Source organism: Salvelinus namaycush, chromosome 20 (genome assembly GCF_016432855.1).
Source record: "Salvelinus namaycush isolate Seneca chromosome 20, SaNama_1.0, whole genome shotgun sequence".
Classification (NCBI taxonomy): Eukaryota; Metazoa; Chordata; class Actinopteri; order Salmoniformes; family Salmonidae; genus Salvelinus; species Salvelinus namaycush.
This window is the reverse complement of record NC_052326.1, coordinates 43,939,272-43,963,039: the sequence shown is the minus strand read 5'-3', so window position 1 is coordinate 43,963,039 and position 23,768 is coordinate 43,939,272. Positions and strand designations below refer to the sequence as shown.

General features: G+C 44.5%; 1 protein-coding gene across 1 annotated transcript in view; it reads left to right on the top strand.

Annotated features, from left to right (window-relative positions):
* Positions 1-23,768, top strand: part of LOC120065392 (plexin-A1-like) — a 384,951-nt gene that overhangs the window by 157,758 nt on the left and 203,425 nt on the right. The window contains exons 4-7 of the mRNA XM_039016370.1: positions 9,792-9,892; positions 18,030-18,153; positions 19,706-19,859; positions 20,587-20,686. Of these exons, the coding sequence (XP_038872298.1) occupies positions 9,792-9,892; positions 18,030-18,153; positions 19,706-19,859; positions 20,587-20,686 (479 nt within the window). The remainder of the gene's footprint in view (positions 1-9,791; positions 9,893-18,029; positions 18,154-19,705; positions 19,860-20,586; positions 20,687-23,768) is intronic.

Here is a 23,768-nt window from a genome sequence, read left to right as displayed (position 1 = left end):
TGGTGGAAATCTGTCCTTTGGTCTGATTAGTCCAAATTTGAGATTTTTTGTTCCAACTGCCGTGTGTTTGTGAGACGCAGAATAGGTAAACGGATTATTTCCGCATGTGTGGTTCCCACTGTGAAGCATGGAGGAGGTTTGATGGTGTTTTGCTTGTGACACTGTCAGCGATTTATAAAAAATTCAAGGCACACTTAACCAGCATGGCTACCACAGCATTCTGCAGCGATATCCCATCATCTGGTTTGCGCTTAGCGGGACTATATGTTTTTCAACAGGACAATGACCCAAAACACACCTCCGGGCTGTGAAAGGACTATTTGACCAAGAAGGAGAGTGATGGAGTGCTGCATCAGATGACCTGACCACCACAATCACTCGACCTCAACCGACTTGAGATGGTTTGGGATGAGTTGGACCGCAGAGTGAAGGAAAAATAGCCAACAAGTACTCAGCATATGTGGGAACTCCTTCAAGACTGTTGGAAAAGCATTCCTCATGAAGCTGATTGAGAGAATGCCAAGAGTGTGCAAAGCAGTCATCAGGGCAAAGTGTGGCTACTTTGAAGAATCTCAAATATAAAATATATTTTAATTTGTTTAACGTTTTTTTGATTACTACATGTTTCCAATATTTGTTATTTCATAGTGTTGATGTCTTCACTATTATTCCCAAAAAATGTCCAAATGTCCAAATGTGTTACCTACCCTTACCACCTGGGAGCGGCCCATCAGGAAGTCCAAGATCCAGTTGCAGAGGGAGGTGTTTAGTCCCAGGGTCCTTAGCTTAGTGAGGAGCTTTGAGGGCACTATGGTTTTGAATGCTGAGCTGTAGTCAATGAATAGCATTCTCACATAGGTGTTCCTTTTGTCCAGGTGGGAAAGGGCAGTGTGGAGTGCAATAGAGATTGCATCATCTGTGGATCTGTTGGGGCGGTATGCAAATTGGAGTGGGTCTAGGGTTTCTGGGACAATGGTGTTGATGTGAGCCATGACCAGCCTTTCAAAACACTTCATGGCTACAGACGTGAGTGCTACGGGTCGGTAGTCATTAGTTCAGGTTACCTTAGTGTTCTTGGTCACAAGGACTATGGTGGTCTGCTTGAAACATGTTGGTATTACAGACTCCGACAGGGAGAGGTTGAAAATGTCAGTGAAGACACTTGCCAGATGGTCAGCGCACGCTCGAAGTATATGTCCTGGCAACCAGTCTGGCCCTGCAGCCTTGTGAATGTTGACCTGTTTAAAAGGTCTTACTCACATCGGATGCGGAGAGCGTGATCACACAGTCGTCCGGAACAGCTGATGCTCTCATGCATGTTTCAGTGTTACTTGCCTCGAAGCGAGTATAGAGGTAAACTAACTCGTCTGGTAGGCTCTTGTCACTAGGCATCACTTGGCTGTGCTTCCCTTTGTAGTCTGTAATAGTTTGCAAGCCCTTCCACATCCGACGAGCATCAGAGCCGGTGTAGTACGATTCGATTTTAGTCCTGTGCTGACGCTTTGCCTGTTTGATGGTTCATCGGAGGGCATAGCGGGATTTCTTTTAAGCTTCCGGGTTAGAGTCCCGCTCCTTGAAAGCGGCTGCTCTAACCTTTAGCTCAGTGCGGATGTTGCCTGTATTCCATGGCTTCTGGTTGGGGTATGTACGTACAGTCACTGTGGGGGCGACGTCGTCGATGCATTTATTGATGAAGCCAGTGACTGATTGGTGTACTCCTCAATGCCATCGGAAGAATCCCGGAACATATTCCAGTCTGTGCTAGCAAAACAGTCCTGTAGCTTAGCATCTGCTTCATGTAACCAATTTTTTATTGATTTAGTCACTTGTGCTTCCTACTTGAATTTTTGCTTGTAAGCAGGAATAATTATGGTCAGATTTGCCAATGGAGGTTGAGGGAGAGCTTTGTACGCATCTCTGTGTGTGGAGTAAAGGTGGTCTAGAGGTTTTTTTTCCCCTCTGGTTGCACATTTAACATGCTGCTAGAAATTAGGCCAAAGGCTGCTGTTCTATCCTGCCGATGCAGTGTATAATCCGACAGCTGTATGTTATTCGTTTTGTCATTTAGCTAAGACTCAGTGAAACATAAGATATTCGTTTTTAGTGTCCCTTTTGTAGGATATATGTGCTTTTAGTTTGTCAAATTTATTTTCCAGCGATTGTATTTTGGCCAATAGCACAGATGGCAAAGACAGATTAGCCACTCGTCACCTTATCCTCACAAGGCACCCCCATCTCCTTCCGCGAAATCTGTCTCTTTCTCCTGCGAATGACGGGGATGAGGGCCTGTTCGGGTGTCTGGAGTAAATCCCTCTCTTCCAACTCATTAAAGAAAAATTCTTCATCCAATTGAAGATGAGTAATTGCTGTTCTGATGTCCAGAAGCTCGTTTTGGTCATAAGAGACGGTAGCAGCAACATTATGTACAGTATAAGTTGCGAAAAAAAACAAACAAAATAGCACGTTTGGTTCAGAGCCAATACAACGGCAGCCATCCTCCCCGGCGCCAATTGATTGATTAACTATGACTTTTCAAATCACCCAGCAGTGCTATTTGCAGAGTGAGCTCCAGGTAAATGTTGCAATTATTCAGCCATTCCACACAACACACTTTATTAGTGTCGGTAAACAGCTTTTTATTTGTCCATTGAAATATATATTTTTATGCCACAGCGTGTCTATCACAATGCAGGCTCCACTAAATGCAACTCTTGGTCTTTATATCCCAGGCTAGTAGAAATAGAAATCAGCACATAGTTTCATGATCTTTATCACCCAGACATTGGTGTGATAGTCCAGAATGGTGAGATTTATCATGGTCACATTGTGAATTCAGTGTAATGTAATATATATGTCTGAGTAAGAGAGTGCTGACCCTCACCTTTAAGATAACCAGGGGTCTCTGGTCCTGGATCTACTGGGGGTGCAGGCTTTTGTTCCAGCCCCGCACTGGACCACGGCTAGTTTGTTTTAATTTGTTGTGTAAGCTAGGGTTGGGCGGTATTCAGATTGCCATTCATACCAGGGTTTATGGTGTTACCGTCAATGTACACAAGGGGCGCAGGAGGAGGAGCGGAGCAGGCCTTACCGTCAGGAGGAGGAGCGGAGCAGGCCTTACCGTCAGGAGAAGGTTCAGAGCAGGCCTTACCGTCAGGAGGAGGAGCGGAGCAGGCCCTACCGTCAGGAGGAGGAGCGGAGCAGGCCCTACCGTCAGGAGGAGGAGCGGAGCAGGCCCCACCGTCAGGAGGAGGAGCGGAGCAGGCCCCACCGTCAGGAGGAGGAGCGGAGCAGGCCCCACCGTCAGGAGGAGGAGCGGAGCAGGCCCCACCGTCAGGAGGAGGAGCGGAGCAGGCCCCACCGTCAGGAGGAGGAGCGGAGCAGGCCCCACCGTCAGGAGGAGGAGCGGAGCAGGCCCCACCGTCAGGAGGAGGAGCGGAGCAGGCCCCACCGTCAGGAGGAGGAGCGGAGCAGGCCCCACCGTCAGGAGGAGGAGCGGAGCAGGCCCCACCGTCAGGAGGAGGAGCGGAGCAGGCCCCACCGTCAGGAGGAGGAGCGGAGCAGGCCCCACCGTCAGGAGGAGGAGCGGAGCAGGCCCCACCGTCAGGAGGAGGAGCGGAGCAGGCCCCACCGTCAGGAGGAGGAGCGGAGCAGGCCCCACCGTCAGGAGGAGGAGCGGAGCAGGCCCCACCGTCAGGAGGAGGAGCGGAGCAGGCCCCACCGTCAGGAGGAGGAGCGGAGCAGGCCCCACCGTCAGGAGGAGGAGCGGAGCAGGCCCCACCGTCAGGAGGAGGAGCGGAGCAGGCCCCACCGTCAGGAGGAGGAGCGGAGCAGGCCCCACCGTCAGGAGGAGGAGCGGAGCAGGCCCCACCGTCAGGAGGAGGAGCGGAGCAGGCCTCACCGTCAGGAGGAGGAGCGGAGCAGGCCTCACCGTCAGGAGGAGGAGCGGAGCAGGCCTCACCGTCAGGAGGAGGAGCGGAGCAGGCCTCACCGTCAGGAGGAGGAGCGGAGCAGGCCTCACCGTCAGGAGGAGGAGCGGAGCAGGCCTCACCGTCAGGAGGAGCAGGCCTTACCGTCAGGAGCATGTTCAGAGCAGGCCCTACTGTCAGGAAATGGAGCGGCGCAGGCCTTACTGTCAGGAGGAGGAGGGGCAACTGGGGAAAACCTTTACAAAAATGACATGCCCTCATTAAACTAGTTATAACTCCAGTTCTGTTTGTGATATTAAGATTCTAACACCGACAGTGTGTTATCTGGACTTATTTAGTTAAAGTCAAGGACGGATGGGGGCTTGACTCAAAAAATGTCAGAGTAATAAAAAATTATAATTAATGAGCAGTGAAATGACTGCTTTAGCGGATTTAGTGTTAAAACAGAGAGTGACATTGACACGTCTTCTATCATATAGCAGCCTATCCGCTCTGAGCAGCTCTTCCTCTTTGTGTCATTCTTCAGCACCTCTTACTTTCTCTCTGCATCCCATCCGGGCAGCCGGCCAAATCCTCACTGGATGCTAATGAAAAGAGCTTCTAGAATAACCATCCATCAGGCTAGATTATAACCCTAGCCCTAACCCTTCATGCTAAAATATAACCCTCGCCCTAACCCTTCATGCTAAAATATAACCCTAGCCCTAACCCTTCATGCTAAAATATAACCCTAGCCCTAACCCTTCATGCTTAAATATAACCCTAGCCCTAACCCTTCATGCTAAAATATAACCCTAGCCCTAACCCTTGACACTAAAATATAAACCTAGCCCTAACCCTTCATGCTAAAATATAACCCTAGCCCTAACCCTTCAGGTTAGAATATTACCCTAGCACTAACCCTTCAGGCTAGAATATAACCATGGCCCTAACCCTTCAGGCTAGAATATAACCCTAACCCTTCAGGCTAGAATATAACCCTAACCCTTCAGGCTAGAATATAACCCTAACCCTTCAGGTTAGAATATAACCATGGCCCTAACCCTTCATGCTAGAATATAACCATGGCCCTAACCCTTCATGCTAGAATATAACCATGGCCCTAACCCTTCATGCTAGAATATAACCATGGCCCTAACCCTTCATGCTAGAATATAACCATGGCCCTAACCCTTCATGCTAGAATATAACCATGGCCCTAACCCTTCATGCTAGAATATAACCCTAACCCTTCAGGCTAGAATATAACCCTAACCCTTCAGGCTAGAATATAACCCTAACCCTTCATGCTAGAATATAACCCTAACCATTCAGGCTAGAATATAACCCTAACCCTTCAGGCTAGATTATAACCCTAACCCTTCAGGCTAGATTATAACCCTAACCCTTCATGCTAGAATATAACCCTAACCATTCAGGCTAGAATATAACCCTAACCCTTCATGCTAGAATATAACCCTAACCCTTCATGCTAGAATATAACCCTAACCCTTCAGACTAGAATATAACCCTAACCCTTCAGGCTAGAATATAACCCTAGCCCTTCAGGCTAGATTATAACCCTAACCCTTCAGGGTGTGATGTGATGGTGGGTGGGAGGGGGGAGGAGAGAGAGAGAGCGAGAGAGTTTGTTTTTGTATGTGTGTGTGCATATGTATCTGCTTGTGTGTTGACGTGGGTTTTCTGACAGCACTGCTCCCTCCCAGTGCTTGGCAATGTGACATGATGTAGAGGAAATGGTAGGATTTGTCACACACACACATACAGCTCTGGAAAAAATGACAAAGACGAATCTGCCCGATTCCAGCCTTGTTGAAGCACCCCCAGATCATCACCGATCCTCCACCAAATTTCACAGTGGTTGCGAGACCTAGAGGCCTACAAGTCAGTGTCTCGCACCCACTGTGAAATTTAGTGGAGGATCGGCCAGCATCCCAGAGTCGCCTCTTCACTTGTGACGTTGAGACTGGTGTACTTGTCCTCTTGCTCAGTTGTGCACCGGGGCTTCCCCCTTCTATCTACTCTGGTTATTGCCAGTTTGTGCTATTCTGTAAAGGGAGTAGTACACAGCGTTGTACGAGATCTTCTGTTTCTTGGCAATTTCTCCCATGGAATAGCCTTCATTTCTCAGAACAAGAATAGACTGACACGTTTCAGAAGAAAGTGCTTTGTTTCTAGCTTTTTTGAGCCTGTAATCGAACCCACAAATGCTCCAGATAATCAACTAGTTTAAAGAAGGCACATTTTATTGCTTCTTTTATCAGTACAACAGCTTTCAGCTGTGCTCTCATAATTGCAAAAGGGTTTTCTAATGATCAATTAACCTTTTAAAATGATAAACTTGGATTAGCTAACACAACGTGCCAGGCCTCTGTACGCCTATGTAGATATTCCATAAAAAATATGCCATTTCCAGCTACAATAGTAATTTACAAAATGAACAATGTCTACACTGTATTTCTGATCAATTTGATGTTATTTTAATGGACCAAAAAATTGCTTTTCTTTCAAAACCAAGGACATTTCTAAGTGACCCCAAACTTATGAAAGGTAGTATATGTATATATATGTGTGTGTGTGTGTGTATATATACAGTTGAAGTCGGAAGTTTACATACACTTAGGTTGGATTCATTAACTTGTTTTTCAACCACTCCACAAATTTCTTGTTAACAAACTATAGTTTTGGCAAGTCGGTTAGGACATCTACTTTGTGCATGACACAAGTAATTTTTCCAACAATTGTTTACAGACAATTGATTACAACAATTGTTTGCCTTTAAACAGCTTGGAAAATTCCAGAAAATGATGTCATGGCTTTAGAAGCTTCTGATAGGCTAATTGACATCATTTGGGTCAATTGGAGGTGTGGATGTATTTCAAGGCCTACCTTCAAACTGAGTACTTCTTTGCTTGACATCATGGGAAAATCAAAAGAAATCAGGCAAGACCTCAGAAAAAAAGTTGTAGACCTCCACAACTCTTGGTCATCCTTGGGAGCAATTTCCAAACGCCTGAAGGTACCACGTTCACCTTTACAAACAACAGTACGCAAGTATAAACACCATGGGACCACACAGCCGTCATACCGCTCAGGAAGGAGATGCATTCTGTTTCCTAGAGATGAACGTACTTGCGAAAAGTTCAAATCAATCCCATAACAACAGCAAAGGACGTTGTGAAGATGCTGGAGGAAACAGGTACAAAAGCATCTATATCCACAGTAAAATGAGTCCTATATCGACATAACCTGAAAGGCCGCTCAGCAAGGAAGAAGCCACTGCTCCGAAACCACCATAAAAAAGACAGACTATGGTCTGCAACTGCAAATGGAGAAATGTCCTCTGGTCTGATGAAACAAAAATAGAACCTTTTGGCCATAATGACCATCGTTATGTTTGGAGGAATAAAGGGGGAGGCTTGCAAGCCGAAGAACACCATCCCAACCGTGAAGCACGGGGTGGCAGCATCATGCTGTGGGGGTGCTTTGCTGCAGGAGGGACTGGTACACTTAACAAAATAGATGGCATCATGAGGGGGGGAAATTATGTCGATATATTAAAGCAACATCTCAAGACATCAGTCAGGAAGTTAAAGCTTGGTCGCAAATGGGTCTTCCAAATGCACAATGACCCCAAGCATACTTCCAAAGTTGTGGCAAAATAGCTTAAGGACAACAAAGTCAAGGTATTGGAGTGGCCATCACAAAGCCCTGGCCTCAATCCTGTGGTCTGGAACTAAAAAAGTGTGTGAAAGTAAGAAGGCTTACAAACCTGACTCAGTTACACCAGCTCTGTCATGAGGAATGGGCCAACTTATTGTGGGAAGCTTGTGGAAGGCTACCCGAAACGTTTGACCCAAATTAAACAATTTAAAGGAAATGCTACCAAATACTAATTGAGTGTATGTAAACTTCTGACCCACTGGGTATGTGATGAAAGAAATAAAAGCTGAAAGAAATAATTCTCTCTACTATTATTCTGACATTTCACGTTCTTAAAATAAAGTGGTGATCCAAACTGACCTAAAACAGGGATTTTTACAAGGATTAAATGTCAGGATTTGTGAAAAACGGAGTTTAAATGTATTTGGCAAAGGTGTATGTAAACTTCCGACTTCAACCATATATCTATATTACAGTGGGGAGAACAAGTATTGATACGCTGCCGATTTTGCAGGTTTTCCTACTTACAAAGCATGTCGAGGTCTGTAGTGAGATCTTGCATGGAGCCCCAGACCGAGGGTGATTGACCGTCATCTTTAACTTCTTCCATTTTCTAATAATTGCGCCAACAGTTGTTGCCTTCTCACCAAGCTGCTTGCCTATTGTCCTGTAGCCCATCCCAGCCTTGTGCAGGTCTACCATTTTATCCCTGATGTCCTTACACAGCTCTCTGGTCTTGGCCATTGTGGAGTGGTTGGAGTCTGTTTGATTGAGTGTATGGACAGGTGTCTTTTATACAGGTAACGAGTTCAAACAGGTGCAGTTAATACAGGTAATGAGTGGAGAACAGGAGGGCTTCTTAAAGAAAAACTAACAGGTCTGTGAGAGCCGGAATTTTTACTGGTTGGTAGGTGATCAAATACTTATGTCATGCAATAAAATGCAAATTAATTACTGAAAAATCATACAATGTGATTTTCTGGATTTTTTCCGTCTCTCACAGTTGAAGTGTACCTATGATAAAAATTACAGTAGGAAGTAGGAAAACCTGCAAAATCGGATTTGTATCCAATACTTGTTCTCCCCACTGTATATATATATGCTGTTCACACACACCCCAGGACAGTCTCCTAACACACAAACTTGACCCGGCCCATCTCTTTACCCATCAGCCTTATGAAGTCCCACTACAATATTTTCCCTCTCCTCGTTCCTAGGTTCCTCCCTTTCCTCCACCCCTCCTCCTCTCTTCTTGTAAAGTAAGCCTCCACATCGCTCACCTCCAGCTTGTCTCCCTTGTCGTGTGTGGATTACCCATGGTGAGAGAGGGCGGGGGAGAGAGAGAGACTAGGTGGGTCTCCATGCCTGTGTGTGTTTCTCTCACTCTGCTAGCTATAATGACGGCTCCCAGGGGAAGTAGTTTAGTGGTCTTACTTACCGTTTTAGAGGGATCTCTTTCCCAACACGTGATTTAAAGGTAGCCTGCAGTAGAAATATAATACTTACCCACCTTATCATTAACACACAGACAAACACACACACACAGACAGACAGATATATACACACATGGGAAGAACGGTGGAGAGAAGGCCTCACTGAACTGTGTGTTGTGGTCAATAAGAGTGCTATTTTACTCCCAACACAAACACACACAAGCAAAAGCACCCTATTCTGGTGTAGAGGGTTAACTTACACACATCCTGTGGAACATGGAAACATCTGTAGCTCATCACTACGATTTTACCTCTCTAATCGCATTGAAGAAGTTACACACACAACGTCACACTGTGAGTCCATCCGTCTTCTCCACCACCGGTTGGGTTTTGGAGGTCACCTGTCAATCAAAAGCAGTTGCCACCTGTCAGCCGGCCCAGCGTGCATTGCGTGCCTGCTCCCTAAACTGGTGTACGCACCGTTGGTGGCTGTCACACACACCGCTAGACATGAACGACACTCTAGGACACACGCTGCTTCATCAACACGCTACAGTAGAAAGAAAGAACACAGACAAGCACATACTTCCAGCCTCTGGCACTTTGAAATGTAGTTAAATGTAATTTATTTTTCAGTCCATATTTGTGCATACATATCTGTGTCGTGTGCACTGCATTGCTTTAATATGATTTGAAAGGCTAACATCGTTCTCTCTCTCCTTTCCATCCATCCTCCCCCCCCCCCCCCCCCCCACTTCTCTCTCTGTAGGTGAGCAGAGTACCAGTAGAGAGCTGTGAGCAGTACACCACCTGTGGCCAGTGCCTGGGCTCCAAAGACCCCCACTGTGGCTGGTGTGTCCTCCACAACATGTAAGTACACATATTGTACACTCGGTCTACACACTCTCACTCATATATAGCTACTCTTTGTTCATGCTATACTGTCATTCATAATCAAAACAAACTTTATTTGTTACTTGCGCCGAATACAAGTGTAGACCTTACAGTGAAATGCTTACTTACAAGCCCTTAAACTTCTTATGGCTGCAATCCCGGTGACGGGATGATATGACAACAGCCAGTGAAAGTGCAGGGCGCCAAATTCAAAACAACAGAAATCTCATAATTAAAATTCCTCAGACATACATGTTTCTTATACCATTTTAGAGGTAATCTTGTTGTTAATCCCACCAAAGTGTCCGATTTCAAATATGCTTTTCAGCGAAAGCACTACAAACGATTATGTTAGGTCACACCAAACCACAATAAGCACAGCCATTTTTCCAGCGAAAGATAGCAGTCACAAAAAGCAGAAATATAGCTAAAATGAATCACTAACCTTTGATGATCTTCATCAGATGACACTCATAGGACTTCATGTTACACAATACATGCATGTTTTGTTTGATAAAGTTCATATTTATATAAAAAAATCTGAGTTTACATTGGCGCGTTACATTCACTAGTTCCAAAAACATCAAGTGATTTTGCATAGCCACATGGTTTCAACAGAAATACTCATCATAAATGTAGATGATAATACAAGTTATACACATGGAATTATAGAGATACCTCTCCTTAATGCAACCGCTGTGTCAGATTTCAAAAAAACTTTACGGAAAAAGCAAACCATGCAATAATCTGAGACGGCGCTCAGAACAATAGCCAAATTAGCCGCCATGTTGGAGTCAACAGAAACCAGAAATTACATGATAAATATACCTTACCTTTGATGATATTTATCAGAATGCACTCCCAGGAATCCTAGTTCCACAATAAATCGTTGATTTGTTCGATAATGTCCATTACTTATGTCCAAGTAGCTACTTTTGCTTGCATGTGTAGTACACGTGTCCAAATGCTCGTGGAAGATGCAGGCAAACGTTGGATGAAAACTTCAAAAAGTTATGTTACAAGTCGAATAAACTGGTCAAAATAAGTAGATAATCAATCTTCAGGATGTTGTTATCATATATATCCAATAACGTTCCAACCGGAGCATTCCTTCATGTCTGTAGAAGAAATGGAACGCAAGGCGATATCATGAGGAAAGCGCGTGACCAGGAACTGGCAATCTGCCAGACCACTGACTCATTCCCCTCTCATCCGGCCCCACAACACAGTATACACTTCATTCAACGTTCTCCCGACTGTTGACATCTAGTGGAATGCATAGGAAGTGCAAACAGATCCATATATTACAGGGAATTGAATAGACGATGAGTTTAACATCGACCGGCCTCAGAATTTCCACTTCCTCTGGATTTTTTCTCAGGTTTTTCCTGCCATATGAGTTCTGTTATACTCACAGACATAATTCAAACAGTTTTAGAAACTGCAGTGTTTTCTATACAATACTACTAATAATATGCATATACAGTGGGGCAAAAAAGTATTTAGTCAGCCACCAATTGTGCAAGTTCTCCCACTTAAAAAGATGAGAGAGGCCTGTAATTTTCATCATAGGTACATAGAAAATAAGTAATTGGTCAATAACAAAAGTTTATCTCAATACTTTGTTATATACCCTTTGTTGGCAATGACAGAGGTCAAACGTTTTCTGTAAGTCTTCACAAGGTTTTCACACACTGTTGCTGGTATTTTGGCCCATTTCTCCATGCAGATCTCCTCTGTAGTGATGTTTTGGGGCTGTTGCTGGGCAACACGGACTTTCAACTCCCTCCAAAGATTTTCTATGGGGTTGAGATCTGGAGACTGGCTAGGCCAATCCAGGACCTTGAAATGCTTCTTACGAAGCCACTCCTTCGTTGCCCGGGCGGTGTGTTTGGGATCATTGTCATGCTGAAAGACCCAGCCACATTTCATCTTCAATGCCCTTGCTGATGGAAGGAGGTTTTCACTCAAAATCTCACGATACATGGCCCCATTCATTCTTTCCTTTACACGGATCAGTCGTCCTGGTCCCTTTGCAGAAAAACATCCCCAAAGCATGATGTTTCCACCCCCATGCTTCAAGTAGGTATGGTGTTCTTTGGATGCAACTCAGCATTCTTTGTCCTCCAAACACGACGAGTTGAGTTTATACCAAAAAGTTCTATTTTGGTTTCATCTGACCATATGACATTCTCCCAATCTTCTTCTGGATCATCCAAATGCTCTCTAGCAAACTTCAGACGGGCCTGGACATGTACTGGCTTAAGCAGGGGGACACGTCTGGCACTGCAGGATTTGAGTCCCTGGCGGCGTAGTGTGTTACTGATGGTAGGCTTTGTTACTTTGGTCCCAGCTCTCTGCAGGTCATTCACTAGGTCCCCCCGTGTGGTTCTGGGATTTTTGCTCACCGTTCTTGTGATCATTTTGACCCCACAGGGTGAGATCTTGCGTGGAGCCCCAGATCGAGGGAGATTATCAGTGGTCTTGTATGTCTTCCATTTCCTAATAATTGCTCCCACAGTTGATTTCTTCAAACCAAGCTGCTTACCTATTGCAGATTCAGTCTTCCCAGCCTGGTGCAGGTCTACAATTTTGTTTCTGGTGTCCTTTGACAGCTCTTTGGTCTTGGCCATAGTGGAGTGTGACTGTTTGAGGTTGTGGACGGGTGTCTTTTATACTGATAACAAGTTCAAACAGGTGCCATTAATACAGGTAACGAGTGGAGGACAGAGGAGCCTCTTAAAGAAGAAGTTACAGGTCTGTGAGAGCTAGAAATCTTGCTTGTTTGTAGGTGACCAAATACTTATTTTCCACCATAATTTGCAAATAAATTCATTAAAAATCCTACAATGTGATTTTCTGGAATTGTTTTTCTCATTTTGTCTGTCATAGTTGAAGTGTACCTATGATGAAAATTACAGGCCTCTCTCATCTTTTTAAGTGGGATAACTTGCACAATTGGTGGCTGACTAAATACTTTTTTGCCCCACTGTATGTCTGTGTGTGGAGTAAAGGTGGTCTAAAGTTTTTTTTCTCCTCTGGATGCACGTGACATGCTGGTAGTAATGAGGTAAAACGGATTTATGTTTGCCTGCATTAAAATCCCAGGCTACTAGGAGCGCCGCTTCTGGATGAGCATTTCTTGTTTGCTTATGGACTTATAGAGTTGGTTGAGTGCGGTCTTAGTGCCAGCATCGGTTTGTGGTGGTAAATAGACTGCTACGAATAATATAGATGAGAACTCTCTTGGTAGATAGTGTGGTCTACAACTTATCATAAGGTACTCTACCTCAGGCGAGCAATACCTTGAGAATTCTTTAATATTAGACATTACGTACCAGCTATTATTGACAAACAGACACATTCCTACTTTCTTCTTACCAGACGTAGCTTCTCTGTTCTGCCGGTGCATGGAAAACCCCGCCAGCTCTATATTATCCGTGTCATCGTTCAGCCACGACTCGGTGAAACATAAGATAATACAGTTTTTAATGTCCCATTGGCAGGATAATCTTGATCTTAGGTCATCAATTTTGTTTTCCAACGATTGCACGTTGGCCAATAGAACGGATGGCAGTGGGAGTTTACTCGCTCGCCTATGAATTCTCAGACGGCAGACGGCACCTCCGCACTTTTTCTCCGTCTTTGCTTCACGCAAATGACGGGGTTTTGGGCCTGTACCCGGAAAGCAGTATATTCTTCACATCGGACTCGTTAAGTAAAAAGCTTCTTCCAGTTTGATGTGAGTAATTGCTGTTCTGATGTCCAGAAGTTAATTTCGGTCATAAGAGACAGTAGCAGTAACATTATGTACAAAATAAGTGACAAACAACACAAAAAAACTAACAAATTAGCACAGTTGGTTAGGAGCATGTAAAACGTCAGCCATTCTCTCCGGCGCCATTTTCCTCCATCATATACAGCTACTCTGGGTACATGTTATACTGTCATTCATATACAGCTACTCTGGGTACATGTTATACTGTCATTCATATACAGCTACTCTGGGTACATGTTATACTGTCATTCATGTACAGCTACTCTGGGTACATGCTATACTGTCATTCATATACAGCTACTCTGGGTACATGCTATACTGTCATTCATATACAGCTACTCTGGGTACATGCTATACTGTCATTCATATACAGCTACTCTGGGTACATGCTATACTGTCATTCATATACAGCTACTCTGGGTACATGCTATACTGTCATTCATATACAGCTACTCTGGGTACATGCTATACTGTCATTCATATACAGCTACTCTGGGTACATGCTATACTGTCATTCATATACAGCTACTCTGGGTACATGCTATACTGTCATTCATATACAGCTACTCTGGGTACATGCTATACTGTCATTCATATACAGCTACTCTGGGTACATGCTATACTGTCATTCATATACAGCTACTCTGGGTACATGCTATACTGTCATTCATATACAGCTACTCTGGGTACATGCTATACTGTCATTCATATACAGCTACTCTGGGTACATGATGTACTGCGTCCTGATAGTCTAACAGAGCCCCTGTCTCCTTTCTTTTATCTGCTCTGATGTGAATTGGATAAAGTGCAAAACACATCTTTAGGTAGGTCCCATTTACTTTAACATGTCACGCTCTCACGGATGAGAGGTTTTGTGAGCAACAATGATGAGGAAAGGAGGCTACTGGTGAGCATTTGGACTCTGAAGCTATCCTCTGAATTGAAAGCCTTAGCTATTTGCCATCACATGAAAATCAATGTTGATACTGCCTTGTATCTTTTAGAAGATCTTAAGATTCATGAATAAACTTACTAGTAGCAGATGGCAGTGCAGAGCATGCCAGGTGTCCTTGTTGACACCCCACATATGTAGGTGTTATTTTACCTCTGTGTGTTGCGCTACAGCAGAGAGTGTGTTAGCTTGCTAGTCAGTGTGTTAGGCACTGTACAGTAGGCATAGTCAATGTGTGACTTCTCACCAGACGTGTGTGTGTGCGCAGTGTGACTTCTTACCAGACACGATGCTATATAAGATACACTTGGTGACACAGTATGGTTCTCTCTCCTGCTGGCTAACATGACTCGAGGGTGTGTGTGTATGAGGCAGTGAGACGGGGTGTGTATGGGGCAGTGAGACGAGGTGTGTATGGGGCAGTGAGACGGGGTGTGTATGGGGAGGTGAGCGGGGGTGTGCGTGGGGAGGTGAGAGGCAGAGTGTGAGAGGGGGTGTGCATGGGGATGTGAGAGGGGGTGTGAGAGGGGGTGTGTGTGTGGGGAGGTGAGAGGGGGTGTGTGTGTGGGGAGGTGAGAGGGGGTGTGTGTATGGGGAGGTGAGAGGGTCTGTGTATCTCCAGCATTGGCAAAAAGCCAGTTCTTGCTTTTCGCTCTGTTAATTAAAACTTCCACCTGTGCAACATGCCACTTCATCTGACCGGCAGGTGTGTGTGTTTTCACGTGTGTGTTTGCATGAGGGGGGGATTCTCATTTTAATTGAGGACGCGGACGAGGCAGGCAAGGCGACGGAAACGCAATCAAGATAGACTGGAGATGTTACTGACCTCCAGTCACAGAGCTTTTGACCTTCCTCCTCACCAAAACGGAGCGCTAAGTTTATTCTGCTCATTTCCCGTTGGATAGCGTCCCTCAATCTATTTTTACCCCCCCACCACTCAGAATGACAGGTATTTAAGACGTTTTCGCCCTGTGGTATTTTGTTCTGCAGTAGCTTATTAGAGTACATGTGCGTACATGTGTGTGCGTACACGTTTGTGTGCGTGAGAGGTTGAGAGACAGTATTCTGCTGAGTAGGAAGGTTGGTATACCAAGGCTAAGATAAGGCACTTTGCATTTTCCTGTCCTTTTATTGTGCAACGCTGAGGCTGAGGCACACAGTGTCAGTTCAGAGACTTTGTTTTGTTATGAAGAGGTGGTATGATAGCTGGTAGTGCAAATTGGAACATTGGTGTGCTTTTTTTCTGGAGATGGCTCCAGAAGATGGCTGATCATATGGAGGATGTTTCTGACCTTATTGAGAAACGTTTGTGTGCCTGTGTTTTTTAGGCATATGGTATATCATTTTCACATTTACATTTGAGTAATTTAGCATACACTCTTATTCAGAGCGACTTACAGGAGCAATGAGGGTTTAAGTCCCTTGCTCAAGGGCACGTCAACATATTTTTCACCTAGTTGGTTCGGGTTTTCGAACCAGCGACCTTTTGGTTACTGGCCCAACACGCTTAACCACTAGGTTACCTTAACCACTAGGTTACCTTAACCGCTAGGCTACTGGGGTGTCTTTGGCATCATTAAACTGAAGATTAATCTTTATCAAAAATTCTCTGTAATTATTATTATGCGATTAAACTGATTAATCATGTAACTGTAATTAACTAGGAAGTCGGGGCACCAAGGAAAATATTCAGATTATAACTTTCAGATATTTCAATATCTGCTCAATTAGTCTTCAAATTAATTAATTATTATTTACCTCACGTTAGTCTCATTCCAAACGTCGTAAATTGTTGGTTATCTGCACGAACCCAGTCTTCACTGAGTCATCCATGCATCAATTGTCTTAAAATAATTTATTTACTAACTAAGTAATTCACAGAAATGCATAACACAAACAAACAAAGTAGATGGTTACAAAGAAATGATAGCGGATGTGCCCTAGTGGGCTAAACCGGCATGGCGGCTTGTTAGACAAAAGGGGAGTGGGGGTCAGCTGAGACGTCACTACAGAGTTGATAATTATAACAATTGAAATGCTAATTCTTTGCACATGAACGCTCACTCATTCGGGAACAATTGCAATCAATATATATATTTACACTCAGTGTGTCGTCGGGATCTCTGTTGAAAAGTTTGTTTCTGTTGGAGAGTTTGTCCGCTCTCTCTCTCTGTCGTGGTTAGAATGGATAGTTCAGAGTGACGTTATAGAATAGATGTTTCGGCGGTTGTCGGTCTTCGCGTTCAATGATAACGAATTCCTAGCTGCAGACTTGTAAATAATATCAAAGACTTGTTCTTATTCTGTCGGTATCGATAGTCTAAGAGTTTAACCACGTGGGATGGTTAAAAGTTCAGCAGTCTGGTCTCAAACCTTGGCCCCCTCGTTATCGAGGTAAGCTGGTCTGGTGATAGAAAACCCGGGTGGGGGTTTTATTCGGAAGAGCAGAAAAGGGCCTGTCCCAGGACGTCACACCATAACTGTGCTCATGGGCGGTCCTCTGATTTAGTTAAACTCCAAAGGGAATTGGAGTTTCCTTCATTAAACAGTCCAAAATCACATTACACAATTTCACAAACAGTATCATCCTCACTCATTCATCTTATACAACAATTAGATGTAAGCCTCATATCTGAGGCTATTATATAAACAGCGTTATGGTAATGTGGCCGTATTGTCTCCCATGAGTTTCACAAAATTGTACCAAACGGACCAGTTCGTAGATGGATACTTCACCGATCTTTTATACCTTCTCCAGAACATAAATGTTGTTAGGACCTCAAGTTCTGTGAGGTGGAATAAATTCCTTTGTTCTCTCTATATGAAAACTCACTCTCTCTCTATACTGTGGCCATGAGGAGATAATCTCCTCCAGGAATTTACGACCTCTCTGACCACAGCAGCCTGGTTGTAGGAGACAGAGAGAGGGGGATGGTGCTCGCTGTACCCAAAGAGGGCAACGTCATGACACTACCTTAACCACTAGGTTACCATAACCGCTAGGCTACCATAACCGCTAGGTTACCATAACCGCTAAGCTACCTTAACCGCTAGGCTACCGCTAGTCTACCTTAACCGCTAGGCTACCTTAACCACTAGGCTACCTTAACCTCTAGGTTACCTTAACTGCTAGGCTACCGCTAGGCTACCGTAACCGCTAGGCTACCTTAAACACTAGGCTACCTTAACCGCTAGGCTACCCTACCTTAACCACTAGGCTACCTGCTGATCATTGTTATCACTATGTTCATGCACCAAATACATTTGGGGTGTGTGTTTGTGTGTATAAATATATATATGTGTGTGTGTATGTATATATATATATATATATATATATATATATGTGTGTGTGTGTGTGTTGATTCTGTCCTTCTCTTCTCTAGGTGTTCCCGTAAGGACAGATGTGAGAGAGCAGATGAACCCCAGCGGTTTGCCTCAGACCAGCGTCAGTGTGTGGAGCTCAGTGTTCACCCCAAGAACATCTCTGTCACCATGTCCCAAGTCCAGGTGTGTGTGAAAGAGAGTCTGACTCTGTATGTGTGTACTGATACAGTACCTGTATATAAATGTGTGTTTATGTAAATACACACCAGTAACTGTGTGATATGCCAATAAGTAGCTAACTACGTGCTTGTGTCATTAAAGACATTAACATGTTCTTCACACTAACCTTGCCACAAAGTCCCCGGTCCTCACATTAGCGGTAAATGTATTCCAGGACTACTTTCCAAATATCCACACTAGCCTGTCACTTGTATTTTCAGGTATTGTGACGCATCATGTTATAGATATACTTGTCACCGGCAGGGACTGTGGAGTTTGTCAGGATCAAAATAAATATGAAAGGAGCAAAGCCCACTCCAATCCTGCGACAACGGGACATCTACACAGATTTTTCTCCCAAAGAAACACCAGAATGGCTTTCCAAGAGGTGTTGAGTGTTCCTGAGTGGTCCAGTTTCAGTCCTGACTCAGAGACAAGGTTGGAATACTGCTGTCCAACAAGGATTCCCAACCAAATTTACTGATCTTAAGCAATTTTGACAAATATTTGAAATTAGCCCATTTAGGTCAGCAGGTCTTAACATTAATCCTCTGCGTTATATGATTTACACTACATGACCAAAAGTATGTGAACACCGATCTCGACAAACCATTTCTGTATGGACATCGTTTTGTTCACTGGGGCATTGTCATGCTAAAAAAGGAAAGGGCCTTCCCCAAACTGTTGCCACAAAGTTGGAAGCACAAAATCGTCTAGAATGTCATAACTTAAGGGAACTAAGGGGCCTAGCCCGAACCATGAAAAACATCCCCAGATCATTAATCCTCCTCCACCAAACCAAGATTCGTCCATCGGAATGCCAGATGGTGAAGCGTGATTCATCACTCCAGAGAACGCGTTTCCACTGCTCCAGAGTCCAATAGTGGCAAGCTTTACACCACTCCAGCCGATGCTTGGCACTGCGCATGGTGATCTTTGGCTTGTGTGAGGCTGCTCGGCCATGGAAACCCATTTCATCGAGCTCCCGACCTAACACTTTTTGTGCTGACGTTGCTTCCAGTCAATTTGGAACTCGGTAGTGAGTGTTGCAACCGAGGACAGACGATTTTTACGCGCTACGTGCTTCAGCACTTGGCAGTCCTGTTCTGTGAGCTTGTGTGGCCTATTACTATGCCAGTTTGCGGCTGAGCCGTTGTTGCTCCTAGACGTTTCCACGTCACAGTAACACCACGTAGTTGACCGGGGCAGCTCTAGCAAGGCAGACATTTGACGAACTGACTTGTTGGAAAGGTGGCATTTTATTATGGTGCCACGTTGAAAGTCACAGAGTTCTTCGGTAAGGCCATTCTACTGCCAATGTATCTTATGGAGATTGCATGGATGTGTGCTCAATTTTATACACCTGTCAGTAATGGGTGTGGCTGAAATAGCAGAATCCACTAGGGTTGTCCCCATACTTTTGTATATATAGTGTTTATTACATGTCCTTCCATTAAACCCTTGACATTATCTGTCTTAATAATATATTCCCTGTGTTCCATTGATTTGTCCCCAGCTCGTGCTGGAGGCGCGTAACGTCCCTGACCTCTCTGCGGGAGTCAACTGCTCCTTCGAGGGTTACGTGGAGACGGATGGGCACATCCAGGGGAGCCGCATCTACTGCCTGTCCCCCTCGGCCCATAACGTCATCCCCATTACCCGAAATAAAGGTGAGAACGCCGCCCGGACCAAGCCGCCTCTGGTGCACACTGGTGGTGTCATGATATCCCCCCCCATGAAAATAGAAAAAGGCTGTTATGCCAATGATGACATCATACGCCTGTGGGCTCATCTCAGTCAGTGGAGGCTGGTTAATGGGGTAGTGGCTGGAATTAAATAAACGGAACAGCCTTAATGTGTTTGATACCATTCCAATCATTCCATTCCAGCCTGTCCTTATAGTCCTACAGTCTCCCTCCTCGTCTTCACAATAGCTTTGCCTTGACCAGAATTGCACATTTCATGGCTTTTTTTACATAACTCAAATATACTTTGAGTTTCTCTGTCACTACCAATGTTATTCCCCAAGCATCAAGATTATATATGAATCGTCTCCAATGTGATATGTTTAAGAGAGTTCAGATGCAGGTCCATTACCATGTGTTTTGCATCTTTAACAGTTCTAATGCAATCACGCCACAATGACAGCACTGTTGCCTGTGATGTATCTTCAAAGCTTGGAGATGAAGGAGCCATATATATTTAGATTCCCAGAAGTGACATGTTTAAACTTGAGAATACCTAAAGCAGATTTTATATCCACCATTATGTATTGTTATCAGCTCTAATGTGATTTAATGTTCCCTGTGACTCTAGGAGATATTTCTACCTGACTTATTCTCTCCATAGTCTCCAATGCATGACATAAGTTGCTAAGCGATGCGTGTGTCTCCGTAGGAGACAAGTGCATGGTGAAGCTCTACCTCAAGTCCAAGGAGACGGGCAAGATGTTCGCCGGCGTGGACTTTGTATTCTACAACTGCAGCGTGCACTCGTCGTAAGTTTTCTATGTGGTTTTGTTTTTCTATAACGTTTATTTTATTTTAGGTTTCCTCTGCTTTTTTGCTCCTTCAGTTCTGTTTTCCCCTCGGTCCTCTTGTCACACTGCCCTTGAGAGGGCGCAATGAGCCTATACACACATCCCACCCCCCTGTAACCTCTGTGCACGTAGGTGGCTCATGTTACCACCACTGAGTAAAAATCAAACCCTCCATATATGACGAGATATCGAGATGCAATATGGTAATTTTAGCCTTATGATCATAACCTAGCCTACTGTAGCTGATAATAATATCATTATAATGAATTAATTGCAATTGTCGGTCTCTGGTATTGGTGCCAAACGTACTCCTAAAAAGTCTTCATTACCTGGGTTATACATATCAAAATCTGCCCAACATAAGCTTTGTGTCGTTGTTAGTGTTTGTAACCATTTTCCCAGGCGCCATTGCTACTGCATATGGGGGCTCGTCCAGGATTTGTTTCCTATGAGTATGGTAGTTGCTCTAGTCAAAATACACTTTTGTGGTAGAGTTTCTGTCACTGACATCCACCTGATGGGTTATAAGATTGGTTGTCAATTTGAAAGTTGCATAAACACAGGCTAATAAAAAAAAGCCATGGACTTTAAGTTTGTGCATTTGTGGAAAACCCTACATGGGAGATGCTAGATAAATGTATGAAGCCAAATCTGCTCATCGTTGCAAAGCATTATGACATCACAGATGCACATGCTGATTCGAAGGCTTTGGTGGATGATGAAAAGGGTCCTACGGGTGGTAGAGTACACCCCGTAGACGTGCAACTGAGAGAGGTAAAACTAAAGGGAAAATGGGAACAACAGAAATTGGAGCTCGAGCACAGGGAAAGGTAAAGCAAACGTGTAGCCAGACTAGAACAAGAAGAATGTGCGCATGCCATTCCACTGAAAGAGATGGTGCCCGAAGCGTGACAAAGTGAGATAGATCTTGACTCCGAATCAAATCAGACCATCCTGCACCCTCAACGGCATTTGATCTTGGTCGGAACAGCCGGCTTGTACCACCTTTCAACGAAAGGCGGATTGAAACATCCCGAAAAATGGCCGCTGCTCCTCAAGTGCTTTTGAGTGACTGGTCTGTCCGAACAACGCATGAACAAGGGACTCTATATTCGGAGAGCCTGTTTCTGTCCTGCCCTTGACTTTGGTGCAGGGCATGTGATGTCCATAGCCTCTTCGTTGCAAAACTCCCTGATCTTCTCAAAAACATATGTTTGTCTAGCTGTGTCCAGTCCAGGTGGTGATTGTACAGGCAGACCATCTATGGGAGGAAGGATGTCAGCGCTCCACAGCAGCTGAAACCTGGTCCCGACTGAGTCCAAACGCTCCTTGGCAACAACAACACCAGGCTTCAGAGCATCGAAGCTGTAAAACAGGAAATAAACAAAACAATTGAAGAGGTTACAACCCTGCACAACATCAATTCACCTCCCAAGTTTAGATAAGAAGAATAACATTTACATTTTAGTCATTTAGCAGACGCTCTTATCCAGAGCGACTTACAGTAGAGTGCATACATTTTTATTACATTTTACATACTGAGACAAGGATATCCCTACCGGCCAAACCCTCCCTAACCCGGACGACGCTATGCCAATTGTGCGTCGCCCCACGGACCTCCCGGTTGCGGCCGGCTGCGACAGAGCCTGGGCGCGAACCCAGCCCAGCCTGGGCGCGAACCCAGAGACTCTGGTGGCGCAGCTAGCCCTAGTGCCCTAGACCACTGCGCCACCCGGGAGATCTAACCTCATACAATGCAATGAAAATTATATTCACTGCTGGTACTGCTTGAACTGTGGCAGCCGCCTGAAGTACGGAGTCAGGTGTTATTGCCAGCCATAGCTTTTTCCACCAGCACCGTACCATCCTCCAGTCCAACCAGCTGTGGGATGTTGACCCCTGTCACAGTGCTGTCCTTCACAACACCAGCAATCTCAGACAAAGTGTTCACTCTGGTCTTTCTGTAGCGCTGCTTGATGAGGCCGAAGCACCAGTCGGGGGAAAACTTGATGTGGCCTATGATCAGGAAGTGAAGGTCCAGACTGTGGTGGAGCTTGTGCATGGTCTGCCAGGCACAATACCAAAGCACATAGGTGTTCTTGTTTTGGCCAACTGTAGTTGCGAGGAGTTAAAAAGTAGATGGGACCTGGCTGCATAGGGTCAGAAGGATAGTGTACCTGCAAACAACAAAATAACATTAAGATAGGTTAATGAAAAGAAAATGTAACTTAAAATATAATATTGTGTTTTAATGCATCATTATCAGGTAAGTTTCACTTACCTACACATGTGCAGAGCAGCAGCACTGCATACAGAAACATCATCTTGGAAACTAGAAGTTAAAATGATAACACGCAGCCTGAATACACGTACCTCTTGAAAATACAGAAATAATGTGAAATCAATAAAAGTAGTGCCAATCATGTTGGAGGTCAATTAAATAATCAAAATGTGTGTTTTATGCTTTACATACCAAGTGTTGTCATCGATTCCTTGTAGACGCCACACTGCTCCTTTTGTCACATGGGATGGCAGCAGCTTTCCACCAAAGTGTGTGTATCCTGGGTGGCGTTCTGGTAATACTATTGCATTATCCTCTGCGTAGTTGTTGAAGTTCACCACTCACTGCAAGTCCTCATGCTTTAGGTGTAACCTGTGGTTGCTTGGGCCAGCTCTCTTTTTGATGGGAGGCATGAGACCATTTTCCTTGTATGACTGGTGGAGGAGAGTCAGGTGTGTTCTACTGATGCTGAAAGACAAATTCCAGATACAAATATTTTGGCATTATTATACAATAGATAGCCAGTTGTGTCTGATGGTGATTATGGCTAACTAGATGGGTCATGTAATCATCTGGTGAAGTGGAGTCATTTGTTTAAACATGCTAGCTAAACTATGAACCATAATACTAATCCATAAAGTACCAGCAATACAAACCGATTGTCACAGCTAGCTAAAGTTAACCAAATAGGTTCAATGTTAGTTAGTTAGCTAGCTAACATTAGGTTATAACTAGCAATGCTAAATGGCATTCTGAGAA